This window comes from Rousettus aegyptiacus, unplaced genomic scaffold, assembly GCF_014176215.1.
Source record: "Rousettus aegyptiacus isolate mRouAeg1 unplaced genomic scaffold, mRouAeg1.p scaffold_m13_p_1, whole genome shotgun sequence".
In the NCBI taxonomy this organism is placed as follows: Eukaryota; Metazoa; Chordata; class Mammalia; order Chiroptera; family Pteropodidae; genus Rousettus; species Rousettus aegyptiacus.
This window is the reverse complement of record NW_023416284.1, coordinates 17,499,775-17,527,267: the sequence shown is the minus strand read 5'-3', so window position 1 is coordinate 17,527,267 and position 27,493 is coordinate 17,499,775. Positions and strand designations below refer to the sequence as shown.

General features: G+C 37.5%; 1 protein-coding gene and 1 pseudogene across 6 annotated transcripts; one reads left to right on the top strand and one right to left on the bottom strand.

Annotated features, from left to right (window-relative positions):
* Positions 1–12,086: 12,086 nt before the first annotated feature.
* On the top strand, positions 12,087–12,205 carry LOC118606890 (annotated as a pseudogene).
* Positions 12,206–20,962: 8,757 nt separating this feature from the next.
* MED18 (mediator complex subunit 18) lies at positions 20,963–25,846 on the bottom strand. 6 transcript variants are annotated; one of them, XM_016132156.2, is made up of 4 exons: positions 25,746–25,823; positions 25,427–25,527; positions 24,905–25,049; positions 20,963–21,870 (listed from the first exon to the last, which is right to left on the bottom strand). In XM_016132156.2, exons 3-4 carry the CDS (start codon positions 24,975–24,977, stop codon positions 21,317–21,319), a joined length of 627 nt encoding a protein of 208 aa, XP_015987642.1. In that variant the 5' UTR covers positions 24,978–25,049; positions 25,427–25,527; positions 25,746–25,823; the 3' UTR covers positions 20,963–21,316. The 6 variants fall into 6 exon arrangements, with proteins under 6 accessions (XP_015987642.1, XP_015987641.1, XP_015987643.1 ...); XM_016132155.2 differs by having other exon boundaries at positions 25,640–25,756; XM_016132157.2 differs by lacking the exon at positions 25,427–25,527 and having other exon boundaries at positions 25,746–25,846.
* Positions 25,847–27,493: the final 1,647 nt, after the last annotated feature.

Below are 27,493 nucleotides of genomic sequence, written 5' to 3'. Positions count from 1 at the left end.
AAAAGTATGTAGCCTTTTGAATCTGGCTACTTTAAATTAGAATAATGCATGTGAAATTCATTCATATTGTTGCATGTATCAGTAGTTTGTTTCTTTTTATTGCTGAGTAGTATTTCATTGTATGGATGTACAATAGTTTGTTTCAGCATTCACAGTTTAAGACATTGGAATTGTTTCCAGTTTTTTTTGACTGTGAATAAAGCTACTATAAACATTTGTGTACAGATTTTTGTATAAACATAAGTTTTTATTTATTTTAGGCAAATACTTAAAGAGTGGGAATTGCTGAGTTTTGTTGTAAGTGTACATTCTAAATTTATTTTTTAAAAATCCAAACTCTTCCAAAATGGCTACATTTTGAATTTCCACCATTAAGAATGAAAGATTCAGTTGCTCTGTATGCTTACCAGTATTTGATATTGTCAGATTTTTAAAAAATATTATTTGTTTTGTTGTAGCTGCCAGCCCTCAAAAGACATATGGACCACCAGAAATCAGTGAGTTATAGGTTGTAAGCCATGGTGACCAATTGAACATCTTATGAAACCAGTTATTTGATTCTAGTCTCTGTTTTTCCCTGGTATCTAAATTTCTCTGTACTAGTAGTAAGCTTTCTCTAATTATTCCAGAGTTATTGGCATAGAAGCAACAGGTTTCACCTAGAGCCATACATAATCCATCTAGTTCTAAAAATAATAAATCTTAACCTCTTCTATTTTGGAGGACTACTTCTGCTAGTGAATCGACTTGAAGTTCTAGCCTGCTGAGCTCGGTTAAGTTTAGGGGAGTTCCTACTCTAACCTAGTAAGGGTTCCTACTCTGACATAGCAATCTTGTCCTATGTTTGGGGTGGTCTTGTGTATTATCATTAGCAAAGTTATTAATGTTTCTTCTGTTTCTGGTTGTGGCTGGTCGAATGCCTGGGCTAAAAAGGAAAAAAAAAAACAAAGGGTTAGACTTATGTATGCTTGAGTCTTAGTCTTAAGGGCCCATCTTCCTGAGCTGTCCACTCTCGTGCTGCCTTCACGTGGGAGTGACAAATCTATGATGGGATGCCGTCCACTTTAACTGCAGTGGGTGTCGTCAGGTAGACAGTGAAGGGGCCTTTCCAGTTGGGTTCTAGGCCCTTGGAAGTGAACTACCAGATCTACACAGAGTCCCCAGGTTGAAACTGATGAGGAAGTCTGTCCCCCGGAGCTGAGTGGACAGCACGAACCTGGGACTAAATCTTCTGTACACTTTGAAGGGCCTGTAAAGACTTAAGACAAGGTTACGTAGTTCTGTTTTTTTTTCTTTTTTTCATCTTCTAGCTACTAAAGGTGGGGGTTTTCCAAAGAAAATTTCAAATGGGGTGAATCCATTAATATATGGAGTACACCTGGCTTGGAGAAGAGCAAAGGGGAGAAGTTCTACCTAGGTCCCACCAGTTTCTAATCCTAACTTGACTAATGTCTCTTTTAGGGTCCGATTCATTCACTCTACTTGGCCCGAACTTTGGGGCCCATAGGTGCAGTGGAGTTTCCATCGCAAATTTAGGTAGCTAGCCAATTGCTGTGATACCTTTGCTACGAAGGCCGGCCCATTCATCATCTGATCCTAAAGTTCCAGGGAAACCAAATAGAGAGAGAATTTCTTGTAGTAGTTTCTTAGTAACTACTAAGGCAGTCTCTTTCCTGGTAGGGAAGGCCTCTGCCCATCCTGAAAAGGTGTCTATAAAACAAGTAAATATTTGTAGCCCCCTGCAGCCGGGGTTACCCTAGTGAAATCTACTTCCCGGTAGTCCCCCAGATAAGTTCATCTTTCCCTATGCCTAGGTTCTTCTATCTTCCCCTTCTTTGGATTAACTTAGGCACAAGCCGGGCATCATGAGGCAATCTCCTCTGCGTTTCTTCTCCCTTCTCAAGCATCTTAGTTTGTCCTAGGTGTATGCTCTGGTGTAGTTGGTGGAGAAGAGTCCTTCCGAGGGCTGTGAGAGCTCGATTTTTCCATCTGGGGTCGTCCACCACCCTGTTGGTTCCTAGTGGCTCCCTTGTCTTAAAAATAGATGTTCTTTTCCGCCATATAGGTTGGAGTCGGAGGCAGTTCTGGGTAAGGGATAACAGTCAAAAGATATGGTGGAGGCCCCACTGGCCTTGTGGCCACTGTTCTTATCTCCGCATTGGCTCGGTTTCCCTTAGCCTCAGACTATTCCCTTTTCGATGCCCTTTACAAAGAACAATAGCAAGAGCCTTAGGCATCTATATGGCTTCAAGTAAGACTAAGATCTCCTGTTCTTAATGTCCTTCCCAGCTGAAGTCCGAAGCCCTCTTTCCTTGTAGATGGCTCCGTGTACATGTGAAGTAGCAAAGGCATATTGGCTGTCACTGTATATTGTGACTGCCTCATCCTTTCCCCATCTTAGAGCCTCAGTGAGGGCGATGAGTTCTGCCTTTTAAGCAGAAGTCCTATGAGGAAGAGCTTGTGACCAAATGGTGCCAGTTAGAGTTATGACCGCTGCCCAGCATACCTCCTTCCTTTCTGCATGAAGTTTCTCCCGTACGTGAACAGAACTTCATTGGCCTCAGGCAGAGCGGAATCTTTGAGGTCTGGGCGCGAGGAATACACAGCATCAGTGAAATCTGTGCAGTCATGAACAGGGGTCTCAGGGTTTGGGTCTGGCAACAGATTTGCTGGGTTGATGACAGTAGCTTTGGATTTTAGCCATACGTTTGGGGTCATCCAGTGCCTTCCTGTTGTTGAACACCTTCTGGGCTATCTCAACAAATTGGGACAAGTTCATCCCCACAAAACCTTCTAATTTTTACAATTTACTCCGGATATCAGGGGCTGCCTGAGTAGCAAAGACTATATTAATTACCTGCTGGTTCTCAGGGGCCTCAGGATCAATGGGGGTGTATATCTGGTATACCTTATTCAAGAAACGCTCCAGGGGATTCCTGAGGTCCCTCCCTGTATAACTTCAGTTACCTTAGAAAGGTTAGTTGGCTCCTAATTCCCCAAATTATAATCTGGTGATACCGATCTAATGCCATTCTCCCTGCCTGAGAATTGTGTCCCCAGTCTGGGCGGGTGGAAGGAAATTCCTCCTCAATCTGTTCCCCTGCTTCCTCAACTCTCCTTCCTCCCACAGCTATCTTTTGTGTTTCAGTCCGAATATCCGCATTCTTCTGAGGTCAAGGGGATAATTAAAAGCTGTTGGCAATTGTCCCAGGTGGGGCAGTGAGTCTGAAAGATACTTTCTAAGAGTCCCAGTAATGCCTGGGGTTTCTCAGAGAAAGGTGTATTCTGCGCCTTCCAGAGGTACAGGTCACTAATTGAGAAAGGCATGTAAACCATAAAGGGCCTGTCTGTGTGACGCCCCTGGGGTGGTGCTTTTCTCCTCTCTTGTCCTGGATTATAGGGTGAGGGAAGGTCACTATCCTCCTGTGGAGATTGGAGGACTGAGGGACTGGGCTGTTTAGGAGATTCAGTTGCCATATGTTTCGGGGTGCCCACAACTAAGACTCATGCCTCTAGAGGAAGAGCACACCACCAGTGAAGCCAAGGAGAGGGGTTCTGAACAAGGTTTAACCATTGATCAATGTAGGGAAACTGATCAGGATGTCCCGGGTCTCCGAGACAATCGTCCGAACATTCCTCACTAAACCCCTGTCAAAAGACAGGCCAGTTTACATCAAAAGATGGCTACTCAACTTCACAAAATGTCCTTAGTCTACCTGGAGAAAACTTTATGCCATAGTCAGCTCCCTCTACAAACCCTTCCTTGAAATGTCGCAGGAGATATCCCAAGGGTGTCTTCTGTGAACTCAGGCTTCCCCCCCATTGCTTGCGCAGAAAACACAAAACAGACATTCAAACAAGAACAAATTACTGAGGTGTAGGTGGACCTAGAGAAGTCCGCCGCATACAACCTAGACAAGACCAGAGAGACAATAAACAGAACCCGACAACAGGATACAGGAGGCGGCGTCCCGCAGCCTGGCGATGGTCAGGGAGATATGACTGCGTCCAGTCTCTCCACGGACCCCCAATGACCGGTCAACAGAAACAGAAAGGCACCTTTTATCCACTTAGGCCTTGCAGGTTCCAGATTCCCGTTGGGACCAGGAACAAAGAGTGTGTCCTGAAGGTTGTGTCCTTGACGATTGTATTGACCCAGTCACGGCATTTAAGGGCCCTGGAATGTCTCGGGTTGGCCACCCCTTTGAATCCATAGCAAGGACAGCGACTGCTTTGGAGGCCAGTCCAGTCTTAGATCTCAGGGCCACTCCCTGAGAGCTCGCTGGGGCCTCCAAATGTTGTAGCTGCCAGCCCCCAAAAGACACACGGACCACCAGAACTCAGTGAGTTATAGGAAACACACTCTTTATTCAGCCAGCTGGGTCTGCCAGGGGTACACAGACCCCAAATTAAGCAGCCCCGAAATGTAAAGGTACAGGGTTTTTAAGCCCTAAACCCCATTCTTTATTCTGTCTGAACACAAAAGTCTATTTTTCTTCTATTTACTAACTGTCAACCCACAGGTTGGTTGTGCAAGCTGGGGTACAGAAGCAGAAAGCTTATTGTTAGAATGTTACGTTCCCATAGGTAATAGCCTATGTTCCCATGGTGATAGCCAAGCAATAATTTCCCAGCCAGCACAGTTTTTAGCTATTCCTATTTGTGTGTAGTGGTATCTAAATGAAATGTACGTTTTCCTAATGACTAATAAAATTCAGCCTCTTTTCCTGTGCTGATTTGCCATCTATAGATTTTCTTTTGTGAAGTATCTGTACTAGTCTTGTGCCCATTTTTTTAACAGGGTTGTTTTCTTATTATTAATACGTTGTGAGTTGTTTTATATATATAAGTACAAGACCTTTATCAGATATGTGATTTGCAAATGTTTTCTCTTGGTTTATGGTTTTTCTTTTCATTCTTCTAAACAGTATCTTTCAGAGCAGAATTTAAATTTTTAAGTTCAATTTGTCCTTTTTTTCTCCTGTGAATCATGTCATCGAAGAAATCTTTGCCTAACATGAGATGACAAACATTTCCCTCTAAATTTTCTTATAGAAGTTTATAGTTTTAGGTTATCATTTATTTCTTTAGAAGGATATATGCATATACTTTTATATCCATAGTCTATACCTGGAAAGATACACAGCTTCCCCTGGGGGTGGGAAAATAGTGTGACTTGGGTTCAGTGTGATAGAGAGACTAAGTACACTGTGTACCCTTTCGTGCTATTGAATTTTTACTTAAAATTATACCTTATGGGACCTTAAAAACAGCAACAAAACAGGGAGGTTTTTTTTTTTTTTTTTTAAGGTAAGAACTCAAAAAGTGTTGGGGGTCTACTGAAACACTGTTCCACCAAACACAGTGAAAATTACCACGATGGATGGTTGTTGGACTGGAAGACTTCACAGACTTCACCATAGTTTCAAATCCTGTAGGCTCTCTCCTTTCACAGTTGTAATTGGCTGTATAAGCCTGGCAGTTCTCCCTGGGCTAAGAACCAAGTTTAATTAGCTGGCAAATAATTAGTTGGGCCAATCAGAGAATAATATGCAAATAAATTAATCTGACTGTGTAAAGCTCCCTCAAGATAGTTTGAACATTGCACAGTTTAGAGACTTAATGTTGCTGCCACCTGCAGGCCACATCTCTTAGCACCTCTTGGAATTGAGTCCTCTGTGGGGCTTTGGACTGGAGAGACTAACATGAATTCTTCCCTCTTCCCCCAGCTTGAATTGATTGGTGATTGGGGACTGTGGCATCAGATTGTCTGGGTTTGAGTCCCGCCTTTACCTTGGGTAAATCAGATACCTGTTCTATACCTTGGTTTCCTTATCTATAAAATGGGAATGATAACAGTAGCTCTTTTGTATGTTGGGAGGATTGAATCAGATCACATAAAGTGCTTTAGCACGATGCCTGCCACATAGTAAGCACACAACAAATATTAGTTGTTAGGCAGAACTTCTGAAGCCTCTCCCTTTCTGTACCTTGACACACAGTAGTCCAGTAGAAAGACCTTTAGCACCTGGCTCTACCACTTGAGGCTTGTAAACTTGGGCAAGTGTCTTAACCTCTCTGAACCTTACATAACCTCACAGGTAGTTTTGGATATTACATGAAATCATCTATGTAAAGCACCAAGCTCATGGAGTGGACAGTTAACAAATGGAATGATGATTAATATAGCAGTAGTTGCCAATTGTAGCCAAAGGTTGGACAACTCAGGTTACAAACAGGCAGGCCACAGGTGGTCACTAACCTACAAATATTTTGGTTCAGCCCTCAGTATTTTATAATTTTAAAATTACCTAGCATCATTAAAAACAAATTTCACATTTAATCTAGATTCTTAACTTCTGTTTTAAAATGTGAAGCTCCGACAATGTATCACACCAGATCTACAAGGAAGATGGCATGTAACAATGAAACCCAATTTCTTCCAAGTAAGCCAAATAATGCTCCCTGAAGAAGTGATGTTAAAGTTGAGACATGAAGGTTGAATAGAGGTTAGCCTGATAAAGAGAGGGAGACAGTGCTCCAAGAAAAGAGACTAGGCCCTGATCAGGGACACTAGTGCCTCCCAGTAACTTCAGGAAAGCCTGGTGGCTGGAGCACAGTGAGCAAGGGGAAGGTGGGAAGATGAGGCTCCAGTCAGCACCTTAAAGATTTTGAACCATATCATGAGGATGAGTGTAGTTCAAGTGCGGAAGCTAGGAGATAGCGATTGGTGTACAAACTAAGTGGCTAGACAGAGACAGAATGGAAGAGAGTCAAAGGTCAACAATTAGCTGCTGAGATAGCAGAGTACTAGGGCAGTATAGGATCTATATCTAGAAACTCTGGGCAAACACAGGATAGCATGTCATATGTGGTCCGGCAAAAGGCAGACTTTACAAGTTGGACCCCAGGGTGAATGTTTTACGTTCATTTAACAGTGGAAAAATGAGAAAAATAAAGATTTGCTCAAGGACATATAACAAGTGAGAAACAGAGCTAGATTCACAATACCCGTCTCTAATTTGTTGTTCATCTTACCATATTAGTTTTCTCAAGGTGGATAAACTCAGCACCAATACGATGTTGTTAATTAATGATAATATACCCCATTTATTGAGAGCTTGCTAAATTTTAGGCTCTGTATTTATGTGTGTTATTATATTATCTTATTATTTCACTCAGTTAACAAATATAGTCCACCCAAAATATTATATACCAAGGGTCTGTTCGTACTAAGGATACAGGGATCAATGAGACAGTCATCATCCCTGTCCTGTGGGAGTTCACAGTCCAGAAAGGAAGTGAGTAGTCGAAGAAGTAATTACACAGGGTAATTGACAGTTACTATAGGGAGAATATAAGAGTGAACACGATCTACCACAGCAGCAGGGAAGCTTCCTGAAAAAAGTGACTATTCTCACAATAACCAAATGAGATAGAGGCTATGGATAATATTCCCTTTTCAAAAATGAGAAGATGGATGTTCGGAGAGAGATTAAGCAACTGACTCACTAGGCCATGCTGGAGCCAGAATGTAAGCCTGGATCTATACCTAGACCAAAGCTCATTCTCTTAGCTTCTAAAATATTTCTTAGCAGATATTTCTATTAGTTTGTCCTTTCCTTCCAAGGGTCATGTGAATGGAATGGACTATTAACTGAGACATCTGCAATGCAGGAAGTTGAAATCATGGCTTACAAACTTTGCAAACATGTCTGTGACAGAGTTGGCTGTTAGTTTTGGAATGACAGCTATTTAGTGACACAGCTCTTGTGCTAAAGTCTGAATGGATGTTCCGTTCAACTGAATATTCAACAGCTATGTACTGAGTGCCTACTATATGCCAGGATGGTGCCAGATGCTGTCAGAGTTAGACGAATGATGAAACAAGTCCCTAAGTACTAGGCTAAAGATTGGTTTCATCGCTAAAAAATTTTTAAAAATTAAAAAATAGAGCCACAATCCTGACCGTTAGGAACTATAAGTAACTTATTATAATAGCTACCAAGTTTTGAGCATCAACCATGTGCCAAGCACTGTATGAGATGAGATGCTTTAATGAAAGTATAGTGAACATGATCGTGATCATAAGTAAAAACTAAAAAGCACATATTGTGAGAGACTGTTGAGCAGTTTACATTTATTATCTATTTTAACCCTGTTCTTTTAACTCATGTTCATTCTGTATCATAGTATTAATGATACTAATATTGCCCATTTTACAGATGAGAAAAATGAGCTTCAGAGATTTTTGCCTGAGATCCCAGAGCTAGTAACCAGAAGAGCTAGAATTCAAACCCAGGTCTGCCTGACTCCAAAATGTGAGCTCTAGACCATTGCACCACACTATATCTGCAAGGAGAATCAGCTAGTGAAAACCAGGGAAACGTGAAATGATCTGCATAGTCAGATACACATCTAGACAGGAGAAACAAATATCAGTGCTTTAAAAACCCTCCAGGGAAGTAAAGAAATGGGGAGAAAAACTCCAACAATGTCTCTAGTAATTACATACTAGTTAATCCCGAAAACAGAGAATCCACCCAAAATATTTATACTATTATTTTCTATCACTTAATTCTGCTTAAATCTGCCTCTGGAATTATCTTTAAATTTAATTAGTAACTAAAGCTCAGAATTTTTGGTATCAAGATACACTTCAATTCTTGTTTTTTATGTGGGAAAGAAAAACTATTTCACAAAAGTCAATGTCAAGCAAATAAGCAACCCCATTAAGGATGGGAAGTAAGTTGTGCTTATTAAGCTGGGAGAAAAAAATCCCCTGCAGGAGGCAGCCATCAGCCCTGGGCCATATGAACATCCTGTCTCCATGATTACTTGTGGCTGTGGGCAGGGAGGTATGCAGCCTCATTCCAGATATTCAGATATGGCCAGAGGAGAAATCTGTATAGCGAAGGAAGTGCCCAGAATAGGCTCTGTGACACATGGACCAGGAAGATTGCTCTTGTGTTCAAATATATGATGTGTACATTTTCGCCTTCATCTCAACGTAAAAATGCAAAAAAAGACGCTATCATGGAGTCCCACTTTTTGTATACTATATGATTGTCCAATAATTCATTTCACACTTTAGAAAGAGTTCAGAGATATAGATCTTCTATCACAGCAACTATAACAAATCATTATAATTATCCTATCACTAAAACAATAATAACTGCTTCCATTCATTGAGTGTGTACTATGTGCAGGGTACTTCTCATACATTATTTCATTTAATCTTCATGATAACCCTATGATATAAAGACTATTTTCTATTTTACAGAAAAAGAGACAGGTGTTCAGAAAGTTAAGCAACTTCCCAAGGTCACACAATGAGCAAGTCACATCTGTTTACAGGTCCATTTCCCCACCAAGTAATGTAAATATCTTGAGAGTAAGGACTATGTCTTATCCATCTCTGTATTCCTATGCCTGGCACAGAATAGGCAGAATTCAGTACATATTTTTGAACAATATTTCCCAAGATCAATGGTAGAGCCACCTCTGAGATTTAGGTCTCCTGTCTTCAAGTCTAGTGTGCTTTCAATAATTACATATTGCCTGCCTAAATCAGGATCCTAACTAACCACTCACATGCCTCTTTCACTCTGGAAATTCCTATTAGACATATAGCAAGTGTGATATAGTGATTCCTCTTCTCAGTTTTTCTCTTACAGAAATACTAGCACAAATGTATAAGAATGAATTACTATGGTGTCCACTGTCAGTACTTCAGAGAAAATTTTGAAAAATAAATGTCCACCAATGGCGGAATGATTAAATGGTACATCTATTCTATAGAATACCATGTAACTTTAAAGAGAGTAAGCTAGATGTACATCTACTGATACAGCCTAATGGACACAAGATTGCATTAAGTAGAATAAGCAGGTTTCAGAATGTTAAGTATGGTTTAGTATGTGCATAATAATCCTATCTTCAACATTTATTACACCTTGTTTCAGACGCTCTTCAAAGTGCATTACATGTATTATTGAATTTCACTGAATCTAAGATATTACTTATTGAATGTTTACAACATGCTTGGACCTATATTAAACATTCTGATTTTAGAGAGGAAAAAATGTGGAGAAATGTGTTTCTTGTAAACAATTAAATATGGCATTTTGCTTAATCCTCACACTAGCATAAGGTAGGTACCATCATTTCTGTGACTTTGCTGATGAAAAAATTGATTCATAGAGAATCCAAGTAATTCGCCTATCCATAAGTAGTAGTATACAGTATGATCCCATAAAAAACAACTAAAGAGTTCTGGATAAAGACAATGGCTGTAAGTTTTCACGCATGTAATTTTCCTATCCACTTCCTCTCCTCCCAATCCCACTAAAACTGCAGGAAAGGATTGTTTTAAAGCATAAGGAAAGAGAGAAAGGGCAGTAAATACGACAGAATTTTGCAGGTGGAAAGCAGATAAATGAATAATAATAGGCTTGGCAGACCCAAGAATGCTGAATCCTGGACCAGAAAATGGAGAAAGCTGAGAAGCGTGATATGTGCAGGAGTTAACATTACCAGTGGTAACCATAGGATGGGGTGAAGAGCAGCTAAAATAAAGACTAGTTGAAGCCCTGGTTCCCTTCTCTCACTGCCCCTCCTCCACCTCAGCAGAAGTATGGAGGTTTATTTACTTGAGAGTAAAACAATCTCTGGAATAATGGTCACCAGGTACAGTTAAGGGCATCATCCCCCCCCCCCCCAAAAAAAAAGGGTAATCAGTGGACTTTTTCCACACTCTGCTTCCAGAACCCTGGTAGCCGACATTTATCCCCTGGGCAGATGAGTCTTCTATGGGGAAAACAAGGCCCAATATGAAAGATATAAAGATAATGCCACTGAAATAGTGCCGTCAAGGTGGGACTCCTGGACAGAGCAAGGAAGCTCTGCATCCTCTTTCTCCTATGCATCTCTTCTATTTAGCTGCTCCTGACTTAAATTCTATTGAATGTATTGAAAAATGTTATGTTTTTAAAAATCACTGGTAACTATTGTTTTTGTATGTTGCATTTAAAAACATCAATATAGAGAAAACCAGAAAATTTTAGAATTGGAAAAACAAAAAGATAATGGCATTGAGCTCTCTCAGCTAATGGTACCTCATGGTCATTGGCTTATAGATACATAACCTCATGGTCAATGGCTCCCATCTTCATGCACAGAGCTTCCAATCAGTATTTAATCCCCCACTTTTATTCGTAAGCAGAAAGACAAGGACAACCAGATGTGAGGCTTTCTTCTAGCAGGAAAGAAAGAGACCAAAACAAACAAATTGAGACAATGCAGGGTAAACTTTTAAAACTATCATGCATATCCTTAAAGAGAAGAAATGATACCTAAATATAAGGAATGACAGCAGGAAACAAAAGAATATTCAGAAGGAAAACAAATTTTTTTGAAATGAAAAAACATAAAAGCAGAAGTCATAGTCCAATAGCAAGATTGGAAGATAAAGTTGAAGAAATGTCCTAGGAAGTATAGCAAAAAGACAGATATGGAAAACAGGAGGGGAAAAAAGATAAAAAAATTGAAGGACCATTCAAGGAAGTACAACAGAACGTAAGTTCCATAAAGGGAGAATATTTTAAGAAGTTGAGGAAATCATAAAATATTTAAAGAATATTTCCCATAAGTTTCCAGATTGAAAAGGTCAATTCTGTACCCAGCACAGTGAGTGAGAATAGACTCTCATTAAGACTCACCCCTGCAAAACATCAGAACGCTTCAGCCTCTCTCTTTCTGTAGGACTCAGATACAGACAGATCCTCAAGGCTGGGCAGTGGGACTAATACCAACCAGTGAGACATCAGACTGTCTTCTCCATGCATTCTTTTCTCTTCCTCCTCATCAATACAAGCCCCTCAAATAAAAATGCAAATAGTAAGCAGTACAGCACAGCAGTTGAGTCTTGAAAAGATATGTCTGAAGTCAGCCTCTTGGAGCTGTTTGGCCATGTTTCTTCATGAGCCTCAGTTTCCTTATCAGTATAATGAGGATGATAATATCTATCTCAAAATTTAGTTGTAAGGATTTAATTTTTTTTAATTTTTTAAAGATATATTTGACTCGTCTATGGCCATGCCACCCTGAACAAGCCCGATTCCATCTGATCTTGGAAGCTGAGCAGGGTCGGGCCTGGTTAGTACTTGGATGGGAGATCATCTAGGAAGACCAAGTGCTGTAGGTGTAAAAAATAAATAAAAATAAAAAATTAAGGGATTGTAAGAAGACAAGGTCCTTGCAATCTGTGCAGTCAATCAAGGGTTGCCTCGCCTAAAGAAAAAACTATATATATATTTGACTTATGGTGTAAGTTTAAAGTGTACAACATATTGATTTGATATATTTATATTGCAATGTGATTGCCACTGTAGCATTAGCTAACTCCTCGACCTCTTCACATAGTTACCATTCTTCTAGTGTTGAGAACAAATTAAGATCTAGTTTCTTATCAAGTTTAATGTTTATAATATAGTTTTATTGTATATAATTCCTTAGGTATCCAGGATTTACATTGTAAGAGTTTAAAATTTGATAGTTTTCGCAGTGTTTTCTAGCACAACATTCAGAATATAGTAAGTGCTTAATAAGTGGTAGTGATGATTATTACCTATAGGCTAACTACCTCATCATACATATTTAATAAGGACTGAATTTCAGGAGTGGGCCCAAGGTCAGCTTTAAAAAAAAAAAAAAAGACACACTTTGTACGTACAAACGAATATTATTTACTTAAAAGTTGTCATCACCTTGGAGGCAGTGCACTTATTCCAGGGATGTTTCCACTCTCCAAAACATTTTTGAGATGCTCAATTCAGAAATGACTACGGGGCCTATGACACATTCCCCCCCACCCCTACTATTTCACAAATAATAGTAACGGTGTATATATTAATTATAACATGCTATCATAAGCATATTTTCGTGTTACTGTAGAGGTCTCATAATAATAATTTTAATTAATGTGCCAGATTTTACTTAATCACTTCTCTTTTGCTAAATATTTAGGTTGTTTCAAGTTTTTTTTTAACTTTATTAATTTCAGGTGTACAACATGATTTAAATCTATATATATTGCAAAATGATCACCATGATAAATGTAGTTAACGTCCATTACCATACATTTACAATTTTTTTCTTGCAATGAGAACTTTTAAAATCAACTTTCTTAGCTACTTTCAAGTATCAATACAGTATTATTAATTTCAAGTTTTCTATTATGTGCAATATGTAGCTTTTTCCATACGTTAGCTTATTTTCTCAGCCTGGATTAGCAGAAGGGGAATGTTGGATCAAAGGGTATAAGGATTTGATTGTTCTCGATATTTACTTCCAAACTGCTTTCCGATAGGTTTTCACTGAATACCCATTTCACTGTGTCTAAAAAAAGTGCTTGGTATCACAATTTTAGTAAATTAGGAACTAGAAAAATATTTCATACAAACCAATTTTGAAGTCAATAGGTTTGACTTCCCTCGTTGCCCCCCCCCCAAAATAAAAAAATATATATTTGCATGGTAAAAATTTGTAAATGAGTGTACGATTTTTCAAAATAAGTACTTTGAAGGGAACCACTCATTTAGATGTTTATCTTCAGACATATTTGTTTTTTTAAATTAATCTCATCACCTCACATTCACACCTCCAAGGAAAAACAGAGAAACAATTGTAGTCAACTTGACAAAATGTTAATGTGATGACTCACATCCTGTCAACCTCTAGAGTTCAGTGTTAGCTTTATATTGTTGGGCCACATGCTGCTAAGAACCTGTCACTGCCTCAGGACATCCTGGATGTGGGAGCTTCTCTTTGAAAGAGGAGAGATACAGTTTAAAGTGAGTAGAGAAGACTGGCCCCTGCTTCCCACTCTCACACAGGCCACACTAGCAAAAAATCAGGGCAATAGGTAGGGTGGGAAATTCTAGATACCGTTACTCCCCTACTAAAGCAATAATCTTTTTCTGTTTTGTTTCGAATTTATTATTATTTTAAAATTACACAAGAAATATACATTCATTATATAAAAAAAGATAGACAAAAACTATAAAAAGTACAGCATTTTTCCAATACCAAGGAATAACTATGAACATTTTGAAGTATTTACTTTCACACCATTTTCTCTATGTACACGTTTTATAAAAAATAGTATAACATACGCATAGTTTTGAAATTTTCTTTTTCACATGATAATTACAGCTTATATCTATATAATGTTTACCATGGGCCAGGTAGGATTCCAAATATTTTTACACATAATAACTCATTTAATTATCATGATAACTCTATAAGGAAGGCGATATTAATATTATCATTTAATGATAAGGAAACTGAGGCAGAGAAGTTAAGTAATTTGCCTAAGTTCACAAAGTTCATAAATTAACTATCTGGAATGTTTTTCCATGTCATCAAATTTATTTCTACGGATGTTGTTAAATGGCTACAACATATCTCATTGTGTGGATAAAGTATCATTTAATTATTTCATTTCCTTTTATAAGCCATCTAGATTATTTCTATTTTTTGCTATTATACCCATCACTAAAATGACCAGCCGTATATTACATCTTTGTGCTTCCTTAGTTATTTCTTTAGGCTAAATGCCCTTAAAAACAGTTGCATCAATTTTTATTCTAAAACAGTATTCCTTTCTCCATTTTCTCCATGACCTTAAATGTTGTAAATTTTAACACTTTTGCCTGCAATAATTAAAAAAAATTCTTTTTACCAGTTCTGACAAACAAATTAGAGCACTAAAGAATGAGTGATTTCTCTAGAATGAAAAACCAGGGCATAAAAACTCCTCCTTTCCATAATCTCCTCTAGCTTTTTACAGATGCTGAATCTAATGGTTTACACACTAACTCATTCCAGAGGAATGAGGAATGTTAACCTGGGACAAAGCCAATTACACAGGCAAGATTCTTGTGGTCTATAACTCAGCATTCACTAATTCACTCACTCATTCATTCAATGAATATTTGAAAGGTTATTATATGAGTAGCACTAAGCTAGGAAGGGGTTATAGGGTTCATAGAAATGAAACATTTAGAACAAAGTTAAATATAACATTTAGCACAGCACCTGGCAATGAATCAATATTTATGCCAGGTACTGTGCTAAGTACTGAGTGGAATACCTCACTTAGTACCTAGAAACTGGGTTCTATTATCATTGCCATTTTGTAGATAAGAACACTAAGGCCTAGAGAGGTTTACCCAGCTTGCGCAATGTATTTGTTCTGGAGTTCAGTTTGAACTCAACTCCAGGCTCTGCTTTTCCTTTCCTTAAGAAGCATACAGTCTTGTTAATAATGCTAAAATTGAAAATGGCTAACAAGTATTAAGCACTTATGTGTCAAGCACTCTGCTAGGTCTTTATGTATATTGATCATTTAATTCATATGACAACTTTGTGAAGTAGGTATTATAACTATGATTGTTTTACAGATGAGAAAATAGACATTTTGAGAGTTTAAATAATTTGTCCAAGATACCAACAGCTATTAAATGATAGCACTAGAAGCCAAGATAGAAAGAATTACTGTATGGAGAATATGAGGAAATGTGAAATGAGTGATGCACTTAGCTGCCATCAAATGTCAGAGGTCAGAGGAAAGAGACTTTGTCACCTTGTGGTCCAGGAATAATCACAGTAGGACAGAAAGGGAAAATCCTGGTGACTTGTTAGGCCCTATGTCGAAAGACTTCACACTGAGTTGTTAGTGCATCGTATCCTCTACATGATGAAGGTATTATTATTCTCAATTTAACTGATGAGGAAATCGATTCTTTGGGAGGTGATGCAATATGTCCAAGGTCACATAGCTAGTCAATGGTATGACTAGAATTAGAACCTATTTGTCTCTTAAGCCTCAGCCCTTAACCACTATGTTATATGCTTTGCATTGTTTGATTGTTTTTTGGTCGTGTAGGCATCACATAGAGAGGGATGGAAAAGGCAAAGGTGAAATGGTATTAGGAAAGATAATACATAAGCAAGAGGAGTGAGTTATAGACAAGGAAAAGGAAGGAGACCTGCTTGGCCAGTGCTAAAGATTCATTTGTTTTGGGAAGGAGCCCTTTGTTCACATAGCTTTTATGACTATATAAAATGTATAAATGTCTGCATCTGCCATAATAATGGGGGTTATTAAAGATAGGGACTATATCTTAGCCATTGCTGTAACCCAGCATCTAGCACAGTGCTTAGATTGTAGTTCCAGCAGAGAGGTTGGAAAAATAGGGAGTAGTCTCATTGCATACATCTCCGGATGGCAATTAAGGTAGTCTACAATGCAAATATCCAAAACAAAATAATAGGTACTCAAATCTAACAGTGTATTTAAAAGATAATATCATGATGCATAGGAATTATCCCAGGAATACAAGGATGGCCCAACAGAAAATCTGTCAATACAATTCACCACATTAATGGATCAAAGGGTAACGATCAGATAATTTTTTTCTTACTTAATAGAGGAAACTGATGCAAATGCATGAAGATCAGGACTAAGTCATGAATGCTTATTATTACCACTAGTGTTATCTAGAGTATTTGAGATTCTGCCCAATTCTTTTAGACAAGAAAAAGGTAAAAGATATTTGTACTCTTCCTGCTTACCATCCTTGTCAACGACATGATAGTCTATATGGAAAATACAACATAATCTGCAGGCAAACTAGCAGACCTATAAAAGTTATTAATCAAGTTTGCAAGAATAAAAATTATCTTTAAAAAATCAAGTGTTCTTCCATACCAAGAATAACTACCTTATAATGTAATAAAAGTGTAACACAATCTATAGTAGCAACTAAATGATAGTCTAGAGTAAGGATCAGCAAACTTTTTCTGTAAAGGCCTAGACAGCAAAGTTTCTGCTTTGCGGATCACATGGTCTCTGTTGCAGCTATTCAGCTCTGTCATTGTAGTTCAAAAGCAGCAGTAGACAATATTTAAATAGATGAATGTGGATGTTTCAATAAAACTATACTTACAAAAAACAGACAGCAGGCTGACGTGCACATGTATAATTTGTCGACTCCTGACAGATAGTAATTGGCCTAAAAACTATGCTTCAGAAGTTTATCAAGAAAAAATCTAAACTCTTTTAAGGGATATAAAAACACCAGAATAAATAGCATAATTGGGATAATCTCAGGAGTGTAAAAATTTATTCATTTGTTAAATATTCAGAGTGACTACCATGGGCCAAGCATTGTTTTGGGTTCTAGGAGTATAGCAGAGAACAAAACGAAGCACCTCTCCTCATGAATCTTACATTTTGGTAGAGAAGCAGTGAATAAATAAAGTCATTTAGTAACAAATGCTATGAAGAAGATTTAATAAGACAGAGAGGGATGGGGGGTGAGTGCGCTACTTAATTTCAGATGATCAGGGAAGGCTTCTCTGACATGTTAGAGGTGAAGGAAGCTTACCACACTGAATTCTGGGGAGGCAGTGTTCTAGTCAAAGATGTCAGTTCTCCCCCAGATTAATCTATCCCTTTTCAACGAAATTCCAATAAAAAGTCTAGTCATGTTGAGAAACTAAAAGACTCTAAAATGAATATGAAAGAATAAAAGTCTATGAAAGCTAAGTCTATTTTGGGGGGGAAATAATACCTGCCTTACTGGTAGAACTGGCTCTACCACAAAGCCACAGTAATAAAAAACATTGTGTTGCTGGCACTGAAACAAAGAGACCAATGGAATAGAATGGAGAGTTTAGAAATAAAATGTATCCATGGGAACCTAATATTGTCATAAAGGTGACATCACAAAACACTAGAAAGTTCATTTTTCAGATAGTGATTGAAAAACTAATTTACCATACGTAGAAAAAACTGAATTTTTACTTGCAACTAACTATGTTAAAGGTGGACTCCAGATGGATTAAAGGCCTATACGGGAAAGTTAAAACTATAAAACGAATACAGGAAAATCTAAGTTACTTACAGCTAAAGACTTCTTAAATAAGACTAAATCATAAGGCCAAAATTTAGGACATCTGCTTAATTAATGACATCTCAAAGTTAACAGGAAGATAACAGAATGGGAGAAGTTATCTGCAATATTTAAAATAAACAAGGAAGAATATCTAGAATACACACAATTCCTATAAACCAACAAGAATGAAATCAAGTAAAAAAAGTAGGCAAAGGATATATAGATATTGGGAGAAGATATTTGCAATGTTTAAAACTAACAGAGGATTAATGTCTAGAATATACAAAGGATTCCTGTAAATCAATGACAGGAAAGCAATTAGAAAAATAGACAAAGGATATAGATACCTTAGTTTCACATACTAAGTAGTCTATACAATTTCATATAGAAAAAAGCATATAGAAAAAGGGCTCAAAATTTTTTTTTAAAAGGACTCAAATTTAATTTATAATCAGAGAAATGCAAATCAAAACAACCAAGAGGTTTGGGGTAGATGAAATGGGTGAAGGGAATCAAGAGGTACATATTCCAGTTTTAAAATGAATTAAGTCATGGGGATATAATGTACGGCATGAGGAAAACAGTCGATAATATTGTATTAACTTTCTATGGTGACAGAGGATAACTAGACTTATGATAGTTGTGCAATGCATACAAATGCTGAATCATGATGCTGTACAATATAATATTGTATATCGATTATACCACAATAAAAAACAAACAAAAAAATCAAGAGCTGCCACTTTCCATCCATCAAACTGGCAAAAATTAGGAAGATGTATAACACCAAAGACTGGTGATGATGTAGATGAGTTCTTGTACACTGGCTATCGGAATGTGAATAGTACAATCACTCTGAAAAGCAATCTGGCAATATTTAGCAAAATTCAACATGCCTGTAGATATATAGCTCAAGGGAACATTCACATCAATTTACAAATTTGTTTATTTTAGCATTTTTTATGGTAACAGAGAGGTGAAGGCAATCTAGGTTTCTATTGTGACTAAATGAGTAAAACAGTGTTTATATGCCTAGATTCTGGAGCTAGACTGCCTGAGTTGAAATTCAGCCTACACCAATGACTAGTTCTGACTTTGAAGAATGGAAGTAGAAAATTTGAGTAACCTCTGTCTCTCACTCATCTATGAAAAGGGAATAGTAACATCTACCTTGTATGTTGGTTGTGTGAAATACATGAGTTAATATATTTAAAGTACCTGCCACAGAATTAAGAACTATTTAAGTGTTAATATTACTGTTAATATGAGAGTATATGCGAGTTGGAAGTTATGAGTTATGTTAATATACAGCAACAAGAGCATATCACAAAAACTGTTCATTTTAAAAAGGAACATTTATACCACAATATCATCTATGTGAATTGAACATATTCATATAACTCTACATGTTTTACAAGATGGGCACCAAAGAATGGGTGCTTATAGGATAGAGGGAATGAGAATAGAGTTTAGGAATAAATTGGAGGAGTACAAGAAAGGACTTTGCTGGAGTCATTATACCGCAATACTGTGAAAGAAACAAGATTTACCCACTTATGCAATCTGTAGCTGATGGGGGGAAAAGCTATCTTGACAACATTCAGGGGAAAGCCCAAAAAAGGATCTCAGAGCCAGAGAAATGATGAGCTAGTTATCCAATTTCGCAAACATTAGATGAGATAATACCATCTTTACTGTTTAAGGCTGCTTTGGATAGGCTTTCTATTACTTGTAGCTCAAAGCATCCTAACAGTGGCAAACTGAGGTCCAAAGAGAAGTATGATTTGTCCAAATTTAGCTCAACTGGGGGCATTATCTAAGTGGAGGTTCCAGAAGAAAATGAAAGTTTTGAGTAACATATTTTTTTATTTTAGCAAGCCAAGCTCTTTCCAGTGTATGAAAACTGTTTAAGTATTAAAAGTCAATATATATCCCACTAAGAACTGCCACTTAAAAAAATCTATTGAAAGTCAAATTATAATTGAGAAAAATTCTATAAAATCTTACAAATCAATAAAAATGAACAATGAAGGGAATTTACATGAGAAAAATGTTCAATAAACAAAAATTTAAACCTCACTGATGAATACTTTAAAAAGAAAATTAACACTATTTACCATTTATCATTAAATAGGAAAAACAAGATTTCATGGTCACACTCAGTTCTGGCAAGTGTTGGAAATCTCAACTACAGCTGGTAGGAGTGAAAATCAGGACATTTCTGGAAGGCATTTGACAATGCATGGCAGAAGTCTTAAAATAGTGCGGACTCTTTGACTCAGTGGTTCTCTGGAATTTATCCTAAAAAATTATCATAGATATCAATGAAGATTTAATTAAAAGCAATAACACTGCAGGATTGTTTATAAGAACAAACAATTGGGATCAAACTAATAATCCCAAAGTAGGGGAATCAATTAAATTATAGAAAATCCATATGATGTTATACAAATAGTAATTATAATTCTCAATAAATACTGGCTCTGCTAATTAGTAGCTGTATAGCCCAGGAACAGCTAATTAATCCCTCTGCATTTCAGTTTCCCTGTTAACAAAATGGGCCAGTTGTGAGGATTAAATGAAGATACCAAAGGCACTCAGGATAGCAGTGGTACATATAAGAACTCAATAAATGAGTTTTCTGTTTTTACAGGACTCAGTAGCCTAACGTCCTAGAAAGATGTTAATAATAAACAAGAGGTTACGAACCAATATATACAGAATATTTTTATATCTCATATATATAAATTTACGAAAATAAATACTAGAAGGATATATATCAAAATAGAAATAGTACATCTCTTTGAATAAAGAGAGTACAGGTTATTTTTATTTTTGTCTATATTTTAAAATTTTTCAATGACAAACACATGCTACTTTTATGAAAGGCAAAACTATCACCTCTATCAAAATGAAAACTAAAAACTCAGTTTTTTGCTTCAATTTGTATGAATCCATCCCAAATTAGCAGGGTAATGGGGTAGTCAGAAATACAGACATTTCTTTTCATAGCCTTTATTAACACACAATATAAGCTCACAGTCTTATTTTACAAATCTTATGCATAACTTGCAAAACAATTAAGACATTTTTCTTTCCAGAAGCTAGTTTATTCCATTTCTTTATGCAAAAGGTTATGCAGATTCTCCACATTTTCTTGTGCCTTAATTTAGAAAGGCTGATACAAAAGTAAACTTGCTGTGTCAGGAAAACAATGAAAAGAACCAATTAAGTTTTCACTGTCCTCCTCCTTGAGAGAAGATTGCTTGGCCAGTAGTGGTGAAATGGGGCATTTACAATGTCTGCTTTTTTGTAATAGATGATAGGCCCAAACTGTGGACAGACTGTCTTAGTCACATGAGCCTTTTTGGGTCTATTTTCTCTAGGTGAACCAGAGGTTTCAGCTGCTCTGCAAAGTTCCTCATGTCATCAGATACCATGTCCTGCCCAGCTGGTGCAACAACACTTAATTCCACAAGATAGGAGAGTGACAAGGCCTCAGTGCTGTCTGTGTTCCCTGGCACAAGGATGCGGAAGATCTTGTACACCATAATCTTCATGATGCCCTTACGGAACAAGTGTCCCTTGGCAACAAACTCATGGTCCATGCGGAAGCCCATTTCCATCAGGAAGTCAGTGAGGTTCTCAGATGTCGCAATGTCCACGCAGTTTCGCACCAAAGCATGGCGGTTCTTGTCTCCCATTTCAGGCTGTCCTAGGTAGCGCAGATGCCAGGGTGCCCCTGCCCTATCCATAGAGCGCCGGGCCCTTAGAACAAATGGACTGGCCTGCTGGCCCTTAAGGAGGAATACCATCTCATGGTCAAGGAAAGTCTCAGGCTCCATGTTGTCACACAAACCACGAAGGCGGTGGATGAGGCTTTCCAAACTGTGATCTAAAACACTTCCTAAAGAAAGAAAAAGGACTGTTGAGTTCCATCTTTCATTTTGGGTAATGGAATTAGCAAAAGATTGAAAAAAACTTAAGTGAAAAACGCAGGCAACAGACTCACACAACCATTCATTCAACTTCTCCACTTGGATGCCTCACAGACATCTTTGTCTCTATGGGTTCCATTAAATCAACTGATAATGACACTCCTCTGCTCAGAACCTACCAATGGCTTCCCATGTCATTCAATATTATTTCCTTCCACTATTCCCCCTTATATCATGTTCTCTAGCCACAGTGATCTTCCTGCTTTTTCCTGAAAATGTCAAGTATTTGCCAAAGTACTTCTCTTCAGAACCCCCTCCCTCAATCCCTATGCTTCTCTCAGATATCTGCATATCTCAACTAGTCACTTTCTTCAGATATTTGCTCAAGTGTCACTTTATCAGAGAGGTCTTTCTGATTACCCTAAAGAAAATAGTATATCATCCTCCAATCTCTCCTCTTCCCTATTTTATTTTTCTTTAGCATTATCACCTCTATGTTCTAATCAATCTTCAATATATTAATTATGTATTGAGTTTTAGTCATCTTTCTTCCTCCATTGCTGACATTCCAATGGTAGGAACATATTCAAATATTTATTGAATAAATCTGTTAAAGTAAATAAGAGTATATTATTTAACAATGGGAAATAATGATAGTGGGACTCACGTGACTAAATTTTTGGAAATAGGTAATGTTGAAGGAAAAGCAACAGATCAGGTCCCAGCAATCATAGGACAGATCATGGGAGCAGGGAATAAGTCCTGCATTCAATATACTGTATCCTACATTCAGGACAGTGTCAAAAATGTGTCTGTTCACATTTGATGAGTTTTATGAGTTGGTTCATTCAACATATACTTTTTAGCAGGCATTCCGCTAAGCGGCCCTGAGCTCACAGAGACTACGTTTAGTGGGGGAAGCAAAAAAAGTAAACAAATAGACACACAAGGAAATAAAAGGGAGATAGAATAGACAGCAACTGATGGGGATGGAGAAGAGACTCCTCAGAGGGCTTAGAGTAGTCAAGAAAAGATCTAAGGGAATGACAACTGAGCTGAGACCAGAAGAATGAAAATGGAGATGGTTATTTGAAGAGCTGGAAAAGGTATTGGGGGTTAAAGGGATCGTTAAGTGCAAAAGCACGGAAGCAGGAAAGGGCCTAGGGAATTCGAGGAGTATGGCTGAAGTGTAGTGAGCGAGATAGAAGATAATGAAATGAGGATTTGGCATAGGACAAAGCACATAGGCCTTATATACAAACGTAAAGGAAATAGAGACTAATACAGTGACCTTGTATTTTATTCTAAGGTCGTTGGGCAGCTATTAGCTCCATGTTTTATTCTCCACACAATAGGAAAAGACATAAATAGATTTACATTTTAAAAAAGATCGTTCCAGAGAAACTGATATAGACTCTTCGGTCATGGGAAAAAAAAGTGGGGGCGAGGGTAGACTGGTCCAAATAAAAAGAGACTTCAGAGACACAATTATCAAATATAATTCATGAAACTTGATTGTATACTGATTACAAAACACATTTTTGGGATAACTGAGGGGAAACCTTTGAATATGGACTAGATAGTAGATGATAGTAATAGAGAATTTTAAAAAACAATAATGATACATTGGAGTTGTGAAGGAAAATATCTTTTTCAGATGTGTACTGAAGTGCACAGGGGTAAAATGTTATGAGATCTAAAACTTTCTTTAAAAATGATAAAAGAAAAAAGACAAAGCAAATATGGCAAAATGATAGAAACTTAAATCTAGATGATAGAAATGGAGTGTCCACTATATTAGTCTCTATTTTCTTTATGTCTCAATTTTTTAATAATAAAACAATTTTTTAAAAAAGATTACTAGCTATTGTGTGAGAAGAGACATGATCAAAAGTGGAAGCAATGTATTAAGTACGAGGCTGCTAAAGTAGTTCAGTTAAGGGATTCAGGTGGAGAAAAGACATTTAAAATATATAATTGGGAAGTAAAATGGCTAGGTCTTAGAAATGGACTAGATGTGGAATAAAGTAAAAAATGGAGATTAACTCCCGAATGCTTGGCTTTATAGCAACTGATGAATGAACATGGCACTAACTGAAATGAGGAATGACTAAAGGAGGGAGCAGCTGGAGGAATAAAAATGAACAATCCTATTTTGTTCACATGAAGACACTATGAATGACCTGAATTAAAGCCTAAACTCTTTCACTAAACATTATATGACCTCCTGAAAATTATTACCCTTTCTGGGTCTTGAGTTTTCTCACCTGGGAAAGTTATTTTACCTGTGCTTCCTGATCTATAAGATGGAGCTAATAACAGTATCATAGAATTACCATATGCTCTAGTAATCCCACTTCTGGGTATATATCCAGAAGAATTCAAAACAGGGTCTTGAAGAGATATTTGCATATCCATATTGACTGCGGCATTATTGACAATAACCAAGAGGTAAAAGCAAACCAAATGTCCACTGACAGATGAATACAGAAATGTGGTATATACATATAATAGAACATTATTCAGCCTTAAATAAGGGGATCTTGTTGTGTGCTATAATATGGACGAACCCTGAGTACATTATGCTAAATGAAATAAGACAGTATAAAAAGACGAAAGTCGTATGATTCAACTTATATGAAGTATCTAAAGTAGTCAAAATCAGAATGTAGTTGCCAAGGGCAGGGGCAGGAGAAAGGAGAATTCATTTTTAAAGGGTGTAGCAGTTCAGTTTTGTGAGATGAAAAAGTTCTAGAGATAGGCTATACAACGGTGTGAATATACATAACATTACTGAATTGTAACTTAAAAATGTTTAAGATGGTAAATTTTAATGTTATATGTTTGTGACTATAATTAAAAGTAAAAGGAAAAATTTAAGTTGTTGTCTATTGGGTGCCAGAAGTTATGCTGGCAGCCTTTGTATAACAGCCTCTCATCTCCTCAGAAGACCAACAGAAAAAAAGAGGAAAACAGGTAATCCAAGCTCCGTGGTTCACTTACCCTGCAGCAGGTACTCCATCATGTTTATGGTGCCCCCAGTGACAGGCATCATGGTGACAGGAGGTGCCTCCATGGCGTCTAATTAAGTTGAAGAACTTAACAGACTGGATTCCAGGTCCCCAATCAAGTAAAGCACAGGATACACCTGGAGAAGAATTACACTTAATAAATCGAGAGATAGAGGCACCAGATCTGCTTGTGTCCTTGGCCTTGACATCAAGATTCATCGGTCTACTCAATACTTTTGACTAACTGCTATAGGCCAGTTTCAGGAACTAATGATACAGAAATACACAAAGGAGACCACATCATGGAGTTACATTATCTTCTAGTCTCAAGGTCTGAAACCTCTAAAAGTTTTCTGTTCAATCTTAAGGAAGTCATAAAATCTCTCACCCTGGGACTCAACATCTTATAAAATAGAGTCAACGATATTTAACCCGCAAGGCTTTCTGACTTAGGTGACATAATAGTCATGCAATAACACTCAGAACTGAGTGGTGACTTAAGAAACTTGTCTACCTTTATAGATAAGGATATTGAGAAGTGATGAGGACCCCAAGTACACACAGCAAGTCGGTGGCAGAGCCTGTATCAGACTAAATTCTAGGCGTTTCGCCGTTCTGAAAAAAAAGTGTTTTCAAGTGAGCCAGGAAAAAGCGTGAAGTTAAGATGATGGTTTAGTGCTCCTAAACCTGCAGCGAGAACACGTGCCCACTAACACTAGAAACACACCTCCTCGAGCGCCCTAGCTCCTTCTCGCAAAGCGGAGAATTTGGTCCACTCACGCGCCTCGGAGCTTTTGAGCGGCAATTAGCCCCCAGCCCTAAAGTTAAATCACCTGGAGCAGTGTAACCCTTCTACCTGGTCTCGCTTCCGGCAAGAAGCCTACGTCACGCAAACCTCCTCACCAACGCTCCGCAAGGTAAGGATGCCGAGAGGGCTTAAAAATAGCTCTTTTTCTGACAAGCAGAAACGCATGCGCGAGATGCGATGCTGCTGTTTGGAAGATGGCGGCTTCCCCTGAAGCGGTCTTTTGAGAGTTACAGGAGGTGGGCGTCCTTGACGTCATAGGCCGTCCTTCAGGAAAATATTTTTGTTCAAATTCGACGACCTGGAGATATTTTTGTCTAGAAAATTTGTTGGAACTGACAGGGGAGGAGAGAAACTGGGGAAAAAAACTGCAGGAAAAAAAGAGATCTATAAAAGACTTCTTTTTATTAGGTACCCGAATTTGAAAAGGAAAGTCACCCTTTACCGCTTAGCATAATGTTCTGAACAAGGAGTTCAGCAATACTCTTAATATTTGTTTATTTTAAATATAAAAATATAGGGAGAGAAGTGCAATGAATATTTATTAAACCCTGCTTATGTGTCAGGCATGTAAGGTGCTGACAAAGTGGGGACTAGAGTTAAGTGAATGAGGCACTCACCTGGAGCAAAAATTTTAAAAAGGGACAGAAAAGCTCAATAAGATAAATGATATTTTAATGCAATGATTTACAAATTTCCAAAAATAATCCTTAGCAGAATATCAAAAAAAATTAAAATAAATCATTTTTCAGTTACAGTTGGCATACAATATTATATTAGTTCTAGGTATATAACAGCGATTAGACATTTATATCACTTATGAATTGATCCCGATGATAAAGCTAGTACCATCTGACACCATACATAGTTATTATTATAATATTATTGACTATATTCCTTATGCTATACTTTATAACTCTATAACTATTTTATAACTGCTTTTTGCTTTTTAATCCCTTGCCTTTTTTCATTCACCCTCCCATCGGGCAACCCTCAAAATGTTCTATATATGTATGTATGAGTTTGTTTCTATTTTGTTTATTTTGTTCTTTAGATTCCACATGTAAGTGAAATCATGGCATTTATCCACTCAGCACAATACCCTCTCTTGGTCCATCATGATGTTGCAGGTGGCAAGATTTCATTCTTTTTGTATGGCCGAGTAACAGTGCATTGTATGTATGTATTGCCTCTTCATTAAAATATCAAAATTTTTAAATTTGATCTTCACAGCAGCCCTAGGAGCCAAGTACAATTATTACTGTAATTTTAAAGATGGGAAAACTTAGGCAACAAGAAGTTAAATAACATCAAGAGAGTGGAAAGGCAGGGGGATACAAATCTAAACTGCTGACTTCAGAACCCACACTCTTAATTACTAAACAGAACTGCCACTTATAACTCTAGTTCCCTGCTGTAACCTATACTACTTCCCATTCATTTTTCTCTTTATTTAACATTTCTTTAAAGTCTGTTGTGTTCTAGACATTCTGTTAGCTGTTTACTTTATCTCTGCTCTCAAGAGTTTCTGGACAAGTTGTGGCAATCAGAGTTAAACAGGTAGTAAGTACCATGTGATTCAATTCAATAGGGTGATGGGACATAAATAGCTCAACTGCTTTGGAAGCAGTCAGGACGCTTGATCCATCTTGGGGGCATCAGAGGAGGATTCCTGGAAAAGGTAATTAATGCCCAAATTAATTTGAAGGAACAATAGATGTCAGTCAGATAAAGAAGGGAGGAAAGGGAATTCAAGGTAATGGGAACAACATGTGC

Excerpts from the sequence above, each read along its gene's own strand:
- MED18 (XM_016132157.2), bottom strand. The coding sequence starts at position 24,977 with ATGGAGGCACCTCCTGTCACCATGATGCCTGTCACTGGGGGCACCATA. Across the intron at positions 21,871-24,904 it reads GATGGAGTACCTGCTGCAGG|GAAGTGTTTTAGATCACAGT; the intron begins GTAAGTGAACCA and ends TTCTTTCTTTAG.